The sequence below is a fragment of the Dendrobates tinctorius genome, unplaced genomic scaffold (genome assembly GCF_039654945.1).
Source record: "Dendrobates tinctorius isolate UK_male_01 unplaced genomic scaffold, ASM3965494v1 ptg000133l, whole genome shotgun sequence".
Taxonomy (NCBI): Eukaryota; Metazoa; Chordata; class Amphibia; order Anura; family Dendrobatidae; genus Dendrobates; species Dendrobates tinctorius.
The window spans coordinates 40,754,837-40,775,080 of NW_027361801.1; the positions used below are offsets into that span (position 1 = coordinate 40,754,837).

The following is a 20,244-nucleotide window of genomic DNA, read 5'->3' on the forward strand; positions in this document are numbered from 1 at the left end:
CCTGGCTTTTTTATGTCTCGGGGTAAGAAGTGAAGTCTTCCTGGGTCTCCTACCATACAGTCCCTTTTCATTCAGATGCCGACAGATAGTACGGGTTGACACCGTTGTACTCTCGGACTGCAGGGCAGCTTGAACTTGTTTGGATGTTAGTGGAGGTTCTTTATCCAACATCCGCACAATCTTGCATTGAAATCTCTTGTCAATTTTTCTTTTCCGTCCACATCTAGGGAGGTTAGCCACAGTGCCATGGGCTTTAAACTTCTTGATGACACTGCGCACGGTAGACACAGGAACATTCTGGTCTTTGGAGATGGACTTGTAGCCTTGAGATTGCTCATGCTTCCTCACAATTTGGTTTCTCAAGTCCTCAGACAGTTCTTTGGTCTTCTTTCTTTTCTCCATGCTCAATGTGGTACGCACAAGGACACAGGACAGAGGTTGAGTCAACTTTAATCCATGTCAACTGGCTGCAAGTGTGATTTAGTTATTGCCAACACCTGTTAGGTGCCACAGATAAGTTATAGGTGCTGTTAATTACACAAATTAGAGAAGCATCACATGATTTTTCGAACAGTGCCAATACTTTTGTCCACCCTCTTTGTTATGTTTGGTGTGGAATTATATCCAATTTGGCTTTAGGACAATTCTTTTTGTGTTTTTTCATTTAAGACAAATTAAATGAAGATAATAATACCAAAGAATTTGTGTTTGCAATCATTTTCAGGAAGAAACTGAGTATTATCTGACAGAATTGCAGGGGTGTCAATACATTTGGCCATGACTGTATATATAGAAAGATAGAAAAAAAATATACAGTTGTGGCCAAAAGTATTGACACCCCTGCAATTTTGTCAGATAATACTCAGTTTCTTCCTGAAAATTATTGCAAACACAAATTCTTTGTTATTATTATCGTCATTTAATGTCTTAAATGAAAAAAACACAAAAAGAATTGTCCTAAAGCCAAATTGGATATAATTCCACACCAAACATAAAAAAGAGGGTGGACAAAAGTATTGGCACTGTTTGAAAAATCATGTGATGCTTCTCTAATTTGTGTAATTAACAGCACCTGTAACTTACCTGTGGCACCTAACAGGTGTTGGCAATAACTAAATCACACTTGCAGCCAGTTGACATGGATTAAAGTTGACTCAACCTCTGTCCTGTGTCCTTGTGTGTACCACATTGAGCATGGAGAAAAGAAAGAAGACCAAAGAACTGTCTGAGGACTTGAGAAACCAAATTGTGAGGAAGCATGAGCAATCTCAAGAAGTTTAAAGCCCATGGCACTGTGGCTACCCTCCCTAGATGTGGACGGAAAAGAAAAATTGACAAGAGATTTCAACGCAAGATTGTGCGGATGTTGGATAAAGAACCTCGACTAACAACTAAACAAGTTCAAGCTGCCCTGCAGTCCGAGGGTACAACAGTGTCAACCCGTACTATCCATCGGCGTCTGAATGAAAAGGGACTGTATAGTAGGAGACCCAGGAAGACCTCACTTCTTACCCCGAGACATAAAAAAGCCAGGCTGGAGTTTGCCAAAACTTACCTGAAAAAGCCTAAAACGTTTTGGAAGAATGTTCTCTGGTCAGATGAGACAAAAGTAGAGCTTTTTGGGCAAAGGCATCAACATAGAGTTTACAGGAGAAAAAAAGAGGCATTCAAAGAAAAGAACACGGTCCTACAGTCAAACATGGCGGAGGTTCCCTGATGTTTTGGGGTTGCTTTGCTGCCTCTGGCACTGGACTGCTTGACCGTATGCATGGCATTATGAAGTCTGAAGACTACCAACAAATTTTGCAGCATAATGTAGGGCCCAGTGTGAGAAAGCTGGGTCTCCCTCAGAGGTCATGGGTCTTCCAGCAGGACAATGACCCAAAACACACTTCAAAAAGCACTAGAAAATGGTTTGAGAGAAAGCACTGGAGACTTCTAAGGTGGCCAGCAATGAGTCCAGACCTGAATCCCATAGAATACCTGTGGAGAGATATAAAAATGGCAGTTTGGAGAAGGCACCCTTCAAATATCAGGGACCTGGAGCAGTTTGCCAAAGAAGAATGGTCTAAAATTCCAGCAGAGCATTGTAAGAAACTCATTGATGGTTACCGGAAACGGTTGGTCGCAGTTATTTTGGCTAAAGGTTGTGCAACCAAGTATTAGGCTGAGGGTGCCAATACTTTTGTCTGGCCCATTTTTGAAGTTTTGTGTGAAATGATCAATGTTTTGCATTTTGCTTCATTCTCTTTTGTGTTTTTTCATTTAAGACAAATTAAATGAAGATAATAATACCAAAGAATTTGTGATCATTTTCAGGAAGAAACTGAGTATTATCTGACAAAATTGCAGGGGTGTCAATACTTTTGGCCACAACTGTATATATAGTATATATATATAATTGTGTTGATATTATTATATGGTAAGGCACTTTCAGGAGTGTGATATTTGACTTTCCCCTAATTTCTCTAATTCTTCAGAAATAGAAAGCAAAAGATTCCATCGACAACCTGTTATATTAATGAGCAGTATAAATTGAAACATCCCTTTTGTCTCCTATTCTGTCTTGTATTTTCCCACCGATCAGTGTGTAGAAGATTGAATAAACGTTGTTTGACTTGGGGATACAAAATTGCCAATAACGCTGAGGCTTTTAACATGTAATTTGGTTCTGGACATCCATAAACTAAGCTCAGTAAATGTTCCTGTTCTGTCTTACTCTTTTAAATTAGGCTGTCTAGATATCTTAAAGTCTTCTTATGCAAGACTGAGCTCTATTACTTATTCTAACACAAGAGCCTGTGAAATTACATTAGACCTCAAGAACCAGTGATCAGATGTGATGAATTGATTTCCGAGCCACTAAGTGTATAGTGTGAAGAGTGCTTGGTTAGCCAAATGAACTGAACGGTGCACTAAAACATATGGTTATTCCAATTAAAAAGTGACATAAGGCTGGTAATAATACAAACATAAGGGAAATAATATTTCCAAGATGAGGACAGGTATTAACAAAATGGATTCACTTTCTTGGAATGATGTGTAATCTTGAACTGTGTTGTAACAGAGAACATCAGACCTGTAAAGTATGCATAGAAACCTCTTATTATTAAAACATATATACAGACAAGAACATATTTTAAATTACTGGAGGATAGGGGACTATTATTTAATATGATAAGCATTTTACAGTACCAGCAAAGTGAATGAGACATCTGAAATCTCATGCATGTGCAGCTTATTTTTTCCTTGTAGAGTCGCACCATCAAAGCATTTTTTTAACCCTTCAGGAATCAGATGTCACATTTTTCCTGGCAGCACTCTGCAAATACTCAACTTGTGCATATTCCCTTAAGGCCCCGTTACATTTAGCGATGCACCAGCGATCCCGACCACGATACGCCCCGATCAGGATCGCTGGCGCATCACTAAATGGTCGCTAGTGAGCTGCCAAACAGGCGTGTGTCGCGATCTCGGCAATGAACCGTGATCTAAGCACTGGCTGCAGGTATTTGGATGTGTGAATGCAGAGTAATACATAACATTTAGGAGCTAATCTGAACTCACTAGAGTCCTCTGAGAAGCCATACTAAATATATAAAAAGGTCAATATTATGAGAAAGTAGAGGCAGGGCAATTGTTAAATTGATATTTTTTAGGCTAGGGTGACATGACCATATAGTCTCTCTTTTGAGAGATTAGGGCCGATTAAGCTAATCACACTCTGACCAGAATTTGATCGGAGTGTGAAAATGAAGAAAAAAATGTCTTCATCTTCTCCATTCTGTTAGTCAGTGAAAATCTGACTGCAGTCAGATGTTTTCCACGGATTCATTGACTAGCATGGCCAAGTGCGATCTGATTGGATCCAGTAAGGGCATGCTGAATTTTTTTTCTTGCTCCATCTCGGACCGAGTAAAAAGTCTAAAATGTGCATGGCCCCATAGCATAGCATTGGTCCTAGTGCAATCCAATTTTCTGTCGGATCACACTCAAACTGAAAATATTGTCATGTTCACGAGCCCTTAACCAGAGAGAGAAATGTGATCCCAGCACAGAGTTATATATGATCTTGTGATCTATTGTAAATAAAATATCAGCCTTATAAACACTGTGCATATAATATATAGTAAGAATTAGAGGGAATCAGTCACCAGGTTTTTGCTACTTCATCTGAGAGCAGCATAATGTAGGAAAAGAGACCCTGATTCCAGCAATGTGTAACTTAGCTTAGTGGGCACAGCAGTTGTGACACAATCAGAGTTTTTAGATGAAGCATGGAGCAGATCTATGGTGGGCTAGCGCTGCACTTACCACTCCTCCGCTTCTCTGCCTTTTCTCTGCCTGTTGCTTCCTTCCTGTCTCTGACTGAAAGGTCACTGAAACATGAGTCAGTCAGAGACAGGAGTCAGACAGCCAGTCAGAGATAGGAGGCATGTCGTGGGTTGGGAATAGGGAGAGAGGCAGGAGAGCTGTATGTGCAATGCCCGTCCACTGCACTTAAAAATTATTAGTATACAATTTCAACTTTGGATTTCTCTAAAACAGCTAAATGGATTTTTACTAGAAAGTTGACGCTTTACTCACCCTTAAAGCACCTTTATAAACATGACATTAATTTGAGGTATAAATTGCTAATGACATGTTCTCTTTAAATGGTTTGTGCCAAGTATGGAAGTCATGTGCTATCCATAGGATAGGGGATAATTTCCTGATTGCTGGAGGTCTTGCTGCTGGGACTCCCACAGATCCCAAGAATGGGCGCTGCAAAGTCTTATCTCAGTAGAGACTGCCAGAGATTGCTGAGAACTATGGTATATCAGCTACCTACTGCAGTCTCATAGAGTATGAATGGAGTGGAGGTGAACATACTCGACTTCTCCTCCACTCAGATGTGGTTGTGCAGAGCCTGAACTCAGGATTGGTGGGTGTTGCAGCAGTAGGAATGTCCCTCTCATCCTGCAAAATATTACAAAAACTTCTGAAAGTTTAGTTACCCTAATGCAATTTAAGAAAAGTTTTGGGCGGACACATCAGTAGTGCTGGGCTGTTTTGGAAGGACAGATGTTCCTAATTTTTCTCCATATTAGCTATAATTGATTGATTCTCAGCTCTTAACATGCTGTGAACATTGTGATATAGATTTTTCAGTAACAATTATAGCATTACAATTGTATTTCAGCGCTGGAAAATATTCCTATCAATATAGGTGTAAATGATGTTCCAAACAATAAAAAAAAATAATATAATTAATGTTCCTCTGGAGGGTTCATGTCCTTCCAATGTTTGCCTTGGGCAGTGTGCATGACAGATTGGCAGGTGATCCCCCCCCACTAAGTCTCAGCATCTGCCACAGGCACACTTAAGGGCATGGCTAAAATAAGAGAGGGTTTGTTAGAGACTGACATTTTGTTTATATCAGAGTGTCACACTTGATCCTGGAGGGCTAACTTAAAAAGTGACATATAGAAAGAATTTTTATTTCAACTCCGGAATATTTGACTGTTGACTTTCTCAGCTCACAAAAGCCTTCCTGTCATTTCAAAATGGAGATGACTTTGCTGTGTCATTTTATGTTATCCCTCAAGCGTAGGTTTGTTTGTGACTTGGCCAAGAGGTGAGAATACAGAATGAGGTATCAGAGTTATATCAAGCTACTTTTCAATTCTGGTTTGTGCGATTTGTGCATTTAGCATTAATCTTGGAAAGAAATGAGTGAATAGATATGAAAAATGTCAATCAGATTGCCAATGCTGCAGAATGTTATCTATACGTGTGTCTATCCACAAATCCTATTGTTGACTTACTATTCCAGCCTTAGGCGGGGTAATGACTTTAGCATCCTTTTCTGAATATTCTGTTGAGAGTATTTATATAGCCAGGAGTGGAGGGTCCTTTACACTTCAAAAATCTATTTAAAAAATAGAATATTATTGTTATTAATAATAATAGCACAGATTCTCACTACCTTTACAGTTTTACAGAAGACAATACAGATCCTTCAATATTTTGTCTGCTGAATTGTTCTAATTATTAATAAAATTGAACTATGTGTTATTGTGCGTAGTATTTTTGCATACTCTAAGGATAAGAATCTGCCCACGTTGGCTTTATGGCTTCTGTATTTGCAAACTCCATTATCAACCTGGCCACTTACTAAGTTCATCATTTCCTATTTTTTAGAGCTCAAATAAGAATGAATAGACTTTTTTTTTTTAAATCAAAGGTTACGGTACATATTCGTCTCTATTTCAGGATTCTTTAAACTAAGGCAGTGTACCACAGCTCCAGTCCTCAAGAGCCACCAATAGATCATGTTTTCAGGATTTCCTTAGTGTGGTACAGGTGATGGAGTTATTACCTGGGCAACTGTAAAAAATTCCTGAAAGCTTGATGTATTGGTGGCTCTTGAGGACTGGAATTGGTGAACACTGAACTAAGGCATGTGAAAGTAGAAACTTATGACACTAATATGGGTATTCCACCCACTATATGGTCTGCCTACATGCTGTATATCCTGATCATATTTAGATTGTGCTGTGTCTCTCTCTACTAACAACTAACATTTTTTTAGTGAATATACCTTTATACCCACAACATAATGGTTCAAAAACATTCACATGATGTACTAGCATTTAGGTCATTTTGGAGCTATATTTTTTCATAGTCTTTTGTTTACTCCAAATACGAAAATGTTCGATTCTCTATTGACTGCTCCATGCGGGTGATTCTGTATACTTAGTAAATTAATTTTTTTAAACTACTAGCTGAAGAGCCCGGCGCTGCCCGGGCATAGTAACTAACTGTGGTTAGTTATAGCAAATTTTAATTATCCTCCATCCCATAGTCCCGTGCCCATATACCCATCATACATATCCACAATCCCATAGGCCCGTGCCCATATACCCATCATACATATCCTCCATCCCATAGTCAAGTGTCCATATACCCATCACACATCCTCCATGTCATAGTCCCATGCCCATATACCCACCATACATATTTGCCATCCCATAGTCGAGTGCCCATATACCCATCACACATCCTTCATCTCATAGTCCCATGCCCATATACCCATTATACATATCATCCATCCCATAGTCCCGTGCCCATATACCCATAATACATATCTGCCATCCCATAGTCCCGTGCCCATATACCCGTCATACATATCCTCCATCCCATAGTCCCGTGCCCATATACCCGTCATACATATCCTCCATCCCATAGTCACATGCCCATATACCCATCATACATATCCAGCATCCCATAGGCCGTGCCCATATACCCATCATACATATCCTCCATCCCATAGTCGAGTGCCCATATACCCATCACACATCCTCCATCCCATAGGCCCATGCCCATATAACCATCATACACATCCTTCATCCCATAGTCCCGTGCCCATATATACCCATCATACATATCCTCCATCCCATAGTAGAGTGCCTATATACCCATCATACACATCCTCCATCCCATAGTCCCGTGCCCATATACCCATCACACATCCTCCATCCTATAGTAGAGTCCCCCTATACCCATCATACATATCCTCCATCCCATAGTCGAGTGCCCATATACCCATCACACATCCTCCATCCCATAGTCCCATACCCATATACCCATCATACATATTCGCCATCCCATAGTCCAGTGCCCATATACCCATTACACATCCTCCATCCCATTGTCCCGTGCCCATATACCCGTCATACATATCGTCCATCCCATAGTCTCGTGCCCATATACCCGTCATACATAGCGTCGCCATGGCAACCATTGTGACATAATGAGGGGCAGGGCTTGATACGCACACACTGTTTCCCCAGTATGTAGATAGGGGCATTATGACATCATAATAAGGGGCGGGGCTTGAAGCGCACACACTTTTTCCCCAGTATGTAGATAGGGGCAAAATTATTTGTTGAATTGGAACGTGCGGGGTTAAAATTTCGCCTCACAACATTGCTTAGGAAGCTCTTGGGGTCCAGACGTGTGACTGTGCCAAATTTTGTGGCTGTAGCTGCGATGGTGCGGATGCCAATCCCGGACATACACACATACACAGATACATACATACACATATACATACATACATACATACATACACACTTTGAGCTTTATATGTTAGATTCCAATGCTGGCTTGATAAAAGGTTTGAGGCAAAAATTATATACTGATGTTGAAAATTGCTTGTTAGAACATTAGTAGACCACCTGTTTGGATTGCTATGCTATCACATAGTAATGAATATGCTCAAGTAAGAGGGTGAGCTTACCTAACAATGTTGTGTAAATGCTGCGCAAACTATTTTAATTATTGTCTATAATCAAACCTAGAGGGAATTTCCACTTTCAGGAAATTGGACCCCAAATGCTCTAAAATACCTCAAATGCCAAGCATGACAGGCAATCACCTAACCCAGTTCTTCAACGATGTGTGGATCTTGGCATTTTGGCTGTAGCTGTGGCAGTAAATCGACAGTGCACTTCACTGCGGTAGCCAATCACTGAGCTCAGCGGCTTGTGTCTTCTAAATTAGCAGAACTACTGAGCTCAGTGACGGACTACAGCGGTGATGCATGCTGTCGATGGTACATCACTAATACAGTGAACAGCCAAAACACCGAGACCCATGCAATGGCAGGGAGCCAGTGCTGGACTCAGGAAGGGTGACTACCTGCTTTTTTTTTTTGCTATTTTTAGTATTTTAGAGTGTTTGGGGTCACCTTTCTTAAAACTAGAAAACATTTGCAGCCGTAAGATATATGGTATCTCTCTACTCCCTCTTACACATGGCTTAACCGAGCATGGATATATTTTCAGTAGGAAGAATAGAGTAAGCTGCTGCTAGTCACATGTGGTGATGGCTGAACTCCTGGGAGTACAAAAGGATCTGAGATTTTGAAATTTAACAAGCTTGATCTTTATGTTCCCCAACAATATCAGACAGGGAAGGTTGAGGGACCTCCATACACTTTAGCTTTACTCTTTAGCTGGTCTACAGGTTCGGTTGACTGTTATCTAATGGGAATGGGGGACTTCAGATTAATTAGGAATTAAAAATTGACTGACAAATGCTCAAAGGAGAACATCATATAAAGGGTATCACACAAGAAATGACTGTCTGTACATATAAGAATTACACATGTATTATTGTAGTACAGTTTAGAAAAATGTGATCCTCAAAGAGTCTTTGTCTTTACATAGGTACGCGATGAGACTAAAGAATTTCACAAGCTCGGCTGCAAATGAAGGGGAAAAAAAGCTAGCAGTTTTATGGTAAGTCCGCAGAGACGGTGTCAAAGAAGCGAAAATCCACTAGAAGACTTTCAAAACTACAGAAACACATAAGCGGCTTACAGAAGATAATTATTCTTGTTTTCCATTAAACTATTAAAGGATAACTAATGGCTTCTTTTAGCAGCTGACTAAACATTTATTCTTCCGATTCACATTGTTATCAAGATGGCATTTTAATGCCTTTTTCCAGTTTTCTTTAATTTACTCATATGTTTCAATTTCGCTTTTACATGAAAAAAATTATAAAAAAAGAGATTTTTACAGTTTATGGGGTTTATAAAACAAAAAACAGTGGAATTAACATAATCCTTTCCTAATTACCGCAGCTATCGATGTCTATCTCTGCTCTACTTGAGAATGTTTAAATTAAAGAAGGACCACGCTATGAAATACTCCAGATCACTCATGGAATATTTTAAGGTAATACAGTTATTTTGTAATTTGTTGGATTAGTTAAAGGGATAACTAGGTTATTGTATTTTTTCTTCTACGTGGTCAGTGGTGTATTTCATTTCCCCATAATTTGTGCACAAGCATTTGCATGACACTCATGATAAAAAAAAATGCAATATTTTTTTTCGTTTGTGACAAAATAAATGTTTTTAAGCCATGATTTGGTAAATCATCTGGTTAACAGCTTTGTGTACATAGGCAACCATTTTTATTGCTGCACTGCAATATAAATTATACTTGGCAAATAGAGTTAAAGGGAAGTTATCATGTGAAATAATGCTATTAACCTGCAAATATGGGATTAATCTGAAGGATAACAGCGTTCTAAAGCCATGGGGCCGCAGCACTAAAAGCTCCACTGCAGGGAGAAAAGGAATGTTCTGCCTCCTGGCAGCCTCTGGCTTTCAGTCATTCTAGCGTGGCTTCAATCATTGCTCTGACTGACAGCTGGCTCTACAGTGCATCAGTACATAAATCAGTGTCAGCCAGTTAAGGGGTATGAATACAGTCGTGGCTCACTGTGTACTGAGTGATGAATCAAGGCGCTCCTCTATGACTGAATGCCCCAGGCTGCCATGAGGATTAAAGTTAAGTTCCTCACAGGTTCATCAGTGGAGCAGCTTTAGATAGCCTGTGCGCTAGTATTATGTGTGTTGGTGGCTACTATACCACCCTGTGCACGTGTGCCGCTAATAGTACTGCGAGTGTTGGTCTAGACAGGCAGTGTAGGGTGGGAACTCCCGCTTGAGCTTAGCATCTGCATCGGGCGTCCTCAGGCGCGCATGCTAAAGCACGGTGGACCCCAGGTTGTGAACGCACCTCATTATTATTTTCTATTTGGTGCGTTCCGTCAATCCTAACAATTGCTTTGTGAGTTGTAAGCATGGTGACTCCCCTTGATGTTTTATAAAAAATATATGCAAGCAGGTTAAAGATGGTAAACAAGTATACTAATCAAAAAAAAAATACTTCTTCCAGTGTATGACATTTTGCCAACAGATATTGTAATAGTTAAAAACATGATGACAAATGAAAATGCTATTATTTTTATTTCATGTAGAACACAGAACCTATCATTGGCATATGCAGCCTGTTTCACATTGTAAGGATTTACCTATTCAAAGCGGGTATCTTTGCACTCAATGGTGAAACTACAATTTGCAGAAATAAGGCAATTTCACTGCAGTTTTAGAGAAGAAAATGAGTTTTTTTTTCCTTACGGATATGAAAGGACTACAATGTGACTTGGGTATAAATTAAATCTAAACTTAAGTCTAAGTGAACCCTTTTTCACCGTACTGTATAATATGCAGCCGTGTTACACTCGCTGTATATACAGTATGGAAAATAAGTATTTGATACTTAAACACTGCCGATTTTCCCTCCTTCAAACAATGTTCTGTCATTTTTATCGTAGGTACACTTCAACTGTGAGAGACAGAATCTTAAAAAAAAAAATCTAGAAAGTCACATGGTATGAATTTTACATAATTAATTTGCATTTTATTGCATGAAATAAGTATTTGATCACCTACAATCCAGCTAGAATTTTGGCTCTCACAAACCTGTTAGTTTTTCTTTAAGAAGCCCTTCTACCCTGTACTAATTACCTGTATTAATTGCACATGTTTGAACTTGTTACCTGTATAAAAGACACCTGTCCACACACTAAAATCAATCACATTCCAACCTCTCCACTATGGCCAAGACCAAAGAGCTGTCTAAGGACACCAGGGACAAAATTATAGACCTGCACAAGGCTGGGAAGGACTGCAAGACAATAGGCAAGCAGCTTGGTGAGAAGGCAACAACTGTTGGCTCAGTTATTAGAAAATGGAATAAACACAAGATGCTTGTCAATCTTACTCGGTCTAGGGTTCCATGCAATATCTCGCCTCGTGGGGAAAGGATGATTCTGAGAAATGTTAGGAATCAGACCAGAACTACATGAGAGGACCTGGTCAATAACCTGAAGAGATCTTGGACCACAGTCTCAAACATTACCATTAGTAACACACTACACACTCATGGATTAAAATCCTGCAGGACACCCAAGGTCCCCCTGCTCATGCAAGAACATGTCCAGGTCCTTTTGAAATTCGCCAGTGACCATCTGGGTGATCTATAGGAGGCATGGAAGTATGTCATGTGGTCAGATGGGAACAAAATAGAACTTTTTGGTATCATCTCCTCTCGCTGTGTTTGGAAGCAGAAGAAGTATAAGTGTAGGGTTAGTGGCCGAGCTGGGGGGGTGGTCCCTCTCTTCTTACCGCGCAGAGATAACACAGAGACAAGATGGAGGCAGATTCTGGGTGCAACAGGTCCAAGTTGATTTCACTTGCCGTCCGTCTGACGGCCTCAGAGCACACCGCACTTTCTTTACCTCACGGCCCTCCGTTTCCAGGGCCGCTTCTTACACACCGTACGTTACACTGGGGACGTGTATGCACACACCGTCCCCTCCTCACTCGTCGACGCTCCTGATAGGTCCGTCACTGTGGCCGCCTTAGGCCCATAAACCAACAGCGCTTCCACTGATCAGTCGTCGTGTCAAATACGGTGTCTCACACCCAGTGCCTCGTCCCTTCTGCGGTTCTTCCTGTCAGGACCACCCCCCTGACGTTCTCTCTCCTCAGTCCCCCTGGTTTAGATTCTCCTCACAGCGCACAGACTGTCGCAGTCCTCCTGTCACTGGAGCTCCCCCTGGGGACTGGAACTTTCTGGAACCCTCCCTCAGTATTTATAGCCCCCTGTCACTGTAACCCCGCCCCCCATGACCAACGGTTTCTAAAGCCCTAAGCTGAGGTCAAGTCCTTTGCTCACACTCCTCCATGCCATCTAATGGTCAACCCAAGGTACTGCAGGTACTGCACGTTCACTACACTTTCCTAGCTGTTTCCCCACTGTAATAACTGACACCTACCTACACTGTGCAAACCTTTCCTTCTTCACTCTGACTAGTCCGTCCGTCCATCAGGTCACCTTCCCTACACTCCTCCTTCCTTTGTCCATTGTCGTCCTCGACAGTCGTCATCCCTGCCTTCGTCGTTCTGAAGCTACACCTACATTCTGTTGTCGGATCAGCTGTTGAGCCAAACCCACTATCTGCGGGGCCCGAACCATACTGGGAGCACTATGCTCTGAACAGCCTACTGCTACTCACCAGCGCGCACGCCACATGACAACGTCTTTCAAATTGGGCTAGGTACACCCATATTCTCTCTATGGCGTGTACCTTCCCCTACTCTCCCCTACTGTCACCTTCCACTATTCGGTACGCCATGATCGAGGTCTCTTACCTTCCAGATCATTACCAGCGCCCGCCTTCCTCCTTCAGGGGTGTCCGTGGTGTTGGGGACCTGACCTAGGACGGCTGTCTTTCTCACGTCTTCCAACTCATTTTCCCTTCTTTCAATTACATGTCATGGTCGGCGTCCCGGTCTCCCAGACCTCCTCAACTCTTAGATCCCTATCGGATCTCACACTTTCCTTTGGTCCCGCAGACCTTCCCTTACCCAGACCTGTTGCATTTTACTTTGGCATATTATACATTAAACAACTTTATAATAGCACAAGTACCCATTTTTATATTTTTTTTTGTTTTCTTTTGCTCATTTTAAAAGCAACATAATACAACATAACATTGCAGATCCCCTTTCGTCCTCCCCCTTCCTTGGACCAGGACACTCCTCCGCTTTTCCGTATTCCCGTTCTGTCAGGCAAACATATTTACGTACAAGGAACATAGAAAGAAGAAAGAAAGAGAGAAAAATAGTTGCATCAGATAAACATCAACAAAACATATTTTTTTCAAACGCAACTGTCCTTATAACCTGCTGCAAACTCCTGACAGTTCAGTCCGCCTTCTAGCGGTCAGTAGTGAGGGACCCCACAGCCGTGGAGTTCCGGGAATACTGAGAGTGTCTATTCAAGTCCTCTTTACGGGGGTTTGCTTCCTTCGGGCTCCGCTAGCACTGCCACCGCATAATACCCGCGGGGGCAGTACTCTTTATAGTAGGAAACCCAGTCCTCTTCCTTAAGCGCCCGACCATGGCGTATGGAGGCCACATTCACATATACCTTCTGGCCGGTCGTGTCACGGATGAAGCCGTACCCCCTGTTGACGTTGGTGTATACCAGCCGTCCCCGTGATCTCTGCACCGCCATGCCAGCCTCCCCATTTGAGTGGAGCAGGTTCCATACCTCCTGCTACCGAACTTTCTTCTGTTTGATCACCTCCGCGACCCCAACGGAGGGTGCCGTGCCAGTCCCAGAGTCCGGTGGGCGGGACTTCGCTGTAAAAGCACGTGGGGCAGAGGCGGCCGATGATATCTGCAGCCCAGCAGCCGCTGGGGCCGGGTGGCGGATGGGGACAGCCGGGTCCTTGAGGGCTGGAGTTACAGGGCCTGTCAAACAGGCCGCAGCCGGTTCTAACGCTGGCATAACCGCGGCCGCAGGGTAGGCCGCATCCAAATCTTCCAGCAGGGCCGGAATGACGGCCGGTTCTGGTGATGGAACTTTTTCCGGCCGAGGGAGCACAGCCATGTCTTCCGCAAACGAGCTCCGGCCTCATGACTCTGGACGGGATGGCCCAGGGATGGGGGCAGGGCCCTTGCTCAACTCCGCATATACCATAGGGCCCTCTGCAGCCAGACCTTCCGGTATGCTGGAGACTGCTTGCTGTGGCAGAATGATAGGGGCCGCTTGTGAAGCCGCCGGCAGAGCCGGGGGAATTCTCACCTTCCCCGGTGCCGCGGTCTCCACCACATCACCACGCGGCTCCTCCCGCAGTCTCTGCTCTCCAACTCGGTGTTCAGCGGGCCTAGCCTCCAGGCTCAGGATCTCCATGGGGTAGTTCTCCAACGGTATCAATGGCGGACGCACCTTCTGGCTCCGCACGGGCTCCGCACCAGCTCCGCTTCTTGTCCAGGGACCCAAGGATGACGTGTTCTCTCGCCGCCATCGCCACTCCAGGCGACCGATGCCCCGACACCCACAGCGTCTCATACCGTCCGGTGGGCAGCAATCAAATGGCGCCAAGCAGCCGCACCCCAGCTTTCCCTTGGGGTCGCTCCCTCTGTGGGGTGGGGCGTCGGCAGGCCTTTCCACCCATCTGCCAGGGTCCAGTACATGGGAGTGTCGGCCTCCGGGCACATCCTGCTGTCCACGGGGGTACGTTGGAGGGGGTCCCAGTCCATTCAACACAACTGCAAACACCCGGACCTCTCCCCTGTGCTGTAGTAATGCCGCTATCTTGCGCAGCACCTGATGCCGCCCCAGATCTTTTGTCAGCACCACTGAGTCACCACAGCACTCCCAATTTGTAATCCACAGGTAAGCCAGTTGTAATCCACAGGTATTTATAATCCAAGCAGCACAGTCCAAGTCCTTCTCCATCCTTTCAGGCAGGTCTGCCGCAGAAGATGATGTATTAGCGGCGGCTATCCTGCCGACTACGCCAAATGTAGGGTTAGTGGCCTAGCTGGGGGGGTAGTCCCTCTCTTCTTACCGCGCAGAGATAACACAGAGACAAGATGGAGGCAGATTCTGGGTGCAACAGGTCCAAGTTTCTTTCACTTGCCGTCCGTCTGACGGCCTCAGAGCACACCACACTTTCTTTACCTCACGGCCCTCCGTTTCCAGGGCCGCTTCTTACACACCGTACGTTACACTGGGGACGTGTATGCACACACCGTCCCCTCCTCACTCGTCGACGCTCCTGACAGGTCCGTCACTGTGGCCGCCTTAGGCCCGTAAACCAACAGCGCTTCCACTGATCAGTCGTCGTGTCAAATACGATGTCTCACACCCAGTGCCTCATCCCTTCTGCGGTTCTTCCTGTCAGGACCACCCCCCTGACATTCTCTCTCCTCAGTCCCCCTGGTTTAGATTCTCCTCACAGCGCACAGACTGTCGCAGTCCTCCTGTCACTGGAGCTCCCCCTGGGGACTGGAACTTTCTGAAACCCTCCCTCAGTATTTATAGCTCTCCCGGTCCCCTGTCACTGTAACCCCGCCCCCCATGACCAACGGTTTCTAAAGCCCTAAGCTGATGTCAAGTCCTTTGCTCACACTCCTCCCTGCCATCTAATGGTCAACCCAAGGTACTGCACGTCCACTACACTTTCCTAGCTGTTTCCCCACTGTAATAACTGACACCTACCTACACTGTGCAAACCTTTCCTTCTTCACTTTGACTAGTCCGTCCGTCCATCAGGTCACCTTCCCTACATAAGTACAATCCCAAGAACAACTTCTCAACTGTGAAGTATGGTGGGGGTAACATCATACGTTGGTGTGCTTTTCTGCAAAGTAGACAGGACGACTGCACCGTATTGAATGGAGGATGGATGGGGTCATATATCATGAAATTTTGTCCAACAACCTCCTTCTTTCAGTAAGAATATTGAATATGGGTAAAAGCTGGGTCTTCCAGCATGACAATGACCCGAAACACACAGACCAGGCACCTAAGGAGTGACTCTGTAAAAAGCATTTCAAGTCCTAGAGTGGCCTAGCCAGTCTCCAGACCAAATAGAAAATCTTTGAATGGATCTGAAACTCAATGTTACCCAGCAACAGCCCCAAAACCTGAAAAATTTGGAGAAGATCTATATGGAGTAGTGGGCCATGATCCCTGCTGCAGTGTGTACAAAGCACAACCAACATTCAAAAGTGACCACAACATCAGCCAGAAAGCATTGTTACTGAGATGTGGTCTGTGCTCCCCACCTGCAGAACCACGGCTTTATTGAGGGTGTCTTGATAATTGCCAATAATTTCCATCTGTTGTCTATTCCATTTGCACAACAGCATGTGAAATTGATTGTCAATTAGTGTTGCTTCCTAAGTGGACAGTTTGATTTCACAGAAGTTTGATTTACTTGGAGCGAGATTCTGTTGTTTAAGTGTTCCCTTTATTTTTTTGAGGAGTGTATATACAAATATAAAATATAGATATAAATAAATATATAAACACGCAATCCAGATCAACGAAAACCAGAAAAAAGGAGTGATTAAATTACACTACAAAATATACAATATTTTATTCAAAATTCAAGGAAAAAGAAATTAAAACAGTGCCTCATGTCAACAAGAGATGTAGCGGAAAGCAGTGCAATTTAAATATAAAGAGTGATTTCTTTATGATAGTATACTCAGGATGAAAAAAATATTCAGCATAGAGTCATATATTATTAGGTCATGCCTCACCTATCTTTTTTTCTAAACTAAAAAAATCCTAATTTTGATCAATTTGTGGGCAATGTAGTCCACTCGTTTCAATTTTTACCATAGTTGCCGGCTTTTAAACATGCTCAGTTTCTACTATTTTATTTCCGCCAGTTTGCGGTTCACGGTATTCCGTATGTGGTCAAAGTATTGATTTTGTAAAGTGGTAGAACAGTTCTTCTGATGAGCATTTATGCCCTTTCAATTCACCCCCTCATCTTATTTGCCTTGGAAGTGGCTGCCTGGCCTTAGTCGCTACACTTTAGTTTAACTAAAATATCTTTTACTTGTCAGTTTTACCTGTTTTTTCTAATTTAATAAGCAATCTTGGTATGTTTTTCCCTTTCAACATGCATAACTTACAATGTATGGCCAGCTACAGTTCCAACACCTACTTTTCTCTGCAGATAAAGCTCAATCTTCAGTCATCATCAAACTAACATGATGGAACAACTATACATGGGAAATAAAAAAAAGTAGAATTCATGATTTCATATAATGTTTTCCTAAATATTCACATATGAAAAGTTGTCTGTAAATTGTACTTTTTTTCTTAAAAAAAAAAGTATATGTCACCAAAATTAACAATAAAATGGTGATTAGGTAAATCCTTTCCATTTCATTAGGCTGATGTACATATGTTCAAAATTTAGGTGGGAAAAGCTGTATAATCCTTATATTAAAATGAGCATTTTATATGTCCAGCTAGAGCTGGGGTCTTAAAATGTTCATTTTAATAGCAGAGAGAACACTTTAAAAAATAATTATATAACCATTCTAGCATAGATTTTCAGAAAAATCTGGTGATATATCCCCTTTAATAATATTATCAGAAGCGATCATTATAACTTTAAGGAGTGAAAAGGTTTCATCAAATCTAGATCTTAGTGTCCAGGGGGTATAATGGCCACATACCATGCCGGAAAAAAACAGTACTATAAATGGTTCATGATGTTTGGGGCACTCTAGTATATAGACTTTGTACTTGGGTCAAATACATTTAAAGGGGTTGTCCACAACTCAGACAACCCCTACTAAATTCCTATGCTACTCTTGTGGGGAAGGTGACCTGACGGACGGACTTGTCAGTAGGGAAAAGTGACGGTTTGTGCACTTTAGACAGATGTCTGTAATGACAGAAGCGAAACAACTGGGGAAAAGTGTAGAATGAGTGCAATTTGACCACAGGATGACAGGGGGGAGCGTGAGTACAGGACTTGACAGCAGCTTATGGCTTTAGAAACCATTAGTCATGGGGGCGGGGAAACAGGTGCCCAGGAAGGTTATAAATAAGACAGGAGAGGGTTCCAGAAAGTTCCAGTCCCGGGAGGAGCTCGACAGGAGAGGAGACAGTGAAAGAGTACGAACAGTAGTGGAGAGCTCAACTAGGGGACTGAGGAGAAAAGAAGTCAGAGGGGGTGGCCCCGACACGAAGAACCGCAGAACAGACGAGGCCCCGGGGGTACCAAATTGACGACGATCTCGGACCGGTGAAACGCTGGCGGTAAATAGGCCTAGGGCAGCCCCAGTGAAAGAGCCGCGAGGAACGTCACTACGACAAAAGGAAGGTGCAGGTACCCGGGCCTGAATACGGAGAGCTGTGGAAGTGCTGCGGTGTATTGCTGTGGTCGTCAGGAGGATGGCCAATAAACTCGGACCGTTGTGCAGCCTACAGGACAGTTTTACGTCCACGATAAGGGAAATGGTTTTTTTTGTTGTTTTGTTTGTTGTTTTCTCCTGACACAGCGGGGATGCATACGGGAAAGTGCTCATGTTAAAGGAGAGGGGAGTATTCTGTGAGAATCATGTGGCAATAGTGGATGAGGGCAGGTATATCTCGCCCAGATTCCTTTCCTATGTGGCCTAGTCTGGTCAGTATCGCACCTGATTGCTAATGAATAATGGGAGGTGGATATAAAAGGATGCCAGGTGGTTATGTGAGTGTCTCAGCCTGGGAACACAGAGAGCCTGTCTGTGTGAGAGACACACGTGAGTGAAAGCAGTGCCCACTGCAACTGTGGTTTGGCTGGACGGGAGAAGCCCGCCAGTTGGTAGTTAGGTTGTCCATTGTTTAGTTAGTGCCGGACAGGCAAGGATTTGTTTTATGTTTTATTTCCTTTTTGCATTGCTTTCACCGTTAATAAACCTGACCCAGGGTCAGTTACACCCGAATCCCAGCTCTGCGCCTGAGTTTCATGCTGAACGCACGTGACCTTTGACCCCAGCAAAGCCAATCCCGGAGTGTTTTATCACATTGTGGTGGAGAACGCGGGCATCACGTTGCAAGCATGAGCATGGAGGACGTGGTGAAAGCGCTGGTACAGTCCACCGCCATCCAGCAAGAAACTAATCGGGTGATGATGGCCCAGCTGAAGGAGTTGGTGGACATGACAGCTACCGATCGTTCGCTTCTCCAGCAGGTGGCGCAGCGCCTGGCAAGCTTACCTGAGGTTAACCTGGAAACAGAGTCGAGAGTGATTCACGTGAGTCGGTACTGGCAGAAGATGACGACCGAAGATGACGTCGAGGCATACCTGACCACGTTTGAACGGACGGCGGTGCGAGAAAAATGGCCGAAGGCACGATGGGCCGGCCTGATTGCCCCGTTTCTTTCCGGTGAGGCCCAAAAGGCGTATTATGACTTGGAACCTGAAGCTGTGCAGGACTTTGACAAATTGAAAGCCGAGTTCTTGGCCCGGCTGGGAGTGACGACCGCTGTCCGTGCACAGAGAGTGCATCAATGGACTTATCAGCCGCGGTCACAGATGTTCGACCTGATCCACGTGACGAAGAAGTGGCTACAACCCGAGGTGTTGACAGCGCCAGAGATAATCCAGAGAGTCGTCATGGACAAGTACCTGAGAGCTCTACTGCCAGCCCTGAGGAAGTGGGTAAGCCATGGAAATCCTACGACGGCAGATCAACTGGTGGATCTGGTTGAACGTTACTCCGTGGCGGACGGACTCCGAGACGACGCTACCCAACCTCCTTCTTCATCATCTCCACGTGGAACCGATAAGACTGTTCCAGGGAGTAGGGGAGATGGAAAAATCCCTAAGACAGTGGGGGAGGAAAACGGGACTGCCCGCACTGCGAGGCCGAGAGTAACGAACTATGGTCTAAGCAAGGGGCCCGTTAGGTGTTTCCGCTGCCAAGAGATGGGACATATTGCTGCGAACTGTCCGGTCACTACTGAACCCATGCAGTGCGACGTCACAGACTCTAAAAACCGCATGTCTATGGTTGCACGGGTA

The 20,244-nt window shown here is 43.9% G+C and overlaps 1 protein-coding gene across 4 annotated transcripts in view; it reads left to right on the forward strand.

The window, feature by feature from the left end:
- AFF2 (ALF transcription elongation factor 2) overlaps nt 1-20,244 on the forward strand; it is a 743,921-nt gene that overhangs the window by 685,416 nt on the left and 38,261 nt on the right. For 3 of the 4 annotated variants that reach the window (XM_073543590.1, XM_073543591.1, XM_073543594.1), the window contains exons 17-19: nt 9,216-9,287; nt 9,635-9,728; nt 11,179-11,235. In XM_073543590.1, the coding sequence (XP_073399691.1) occupies nt 9,216-9,287; nt 9,635-9,728; nt 11,179-11,235 (223 nt within the window). The remainder of the gene's footprint in view (nt 1-9,215; nt 9,288-9,634; nt 9,729-11,178; nt 11,236-20,244) is intronic. The other variant, XM_073543593.1, reaches the window with a different exon arrangement.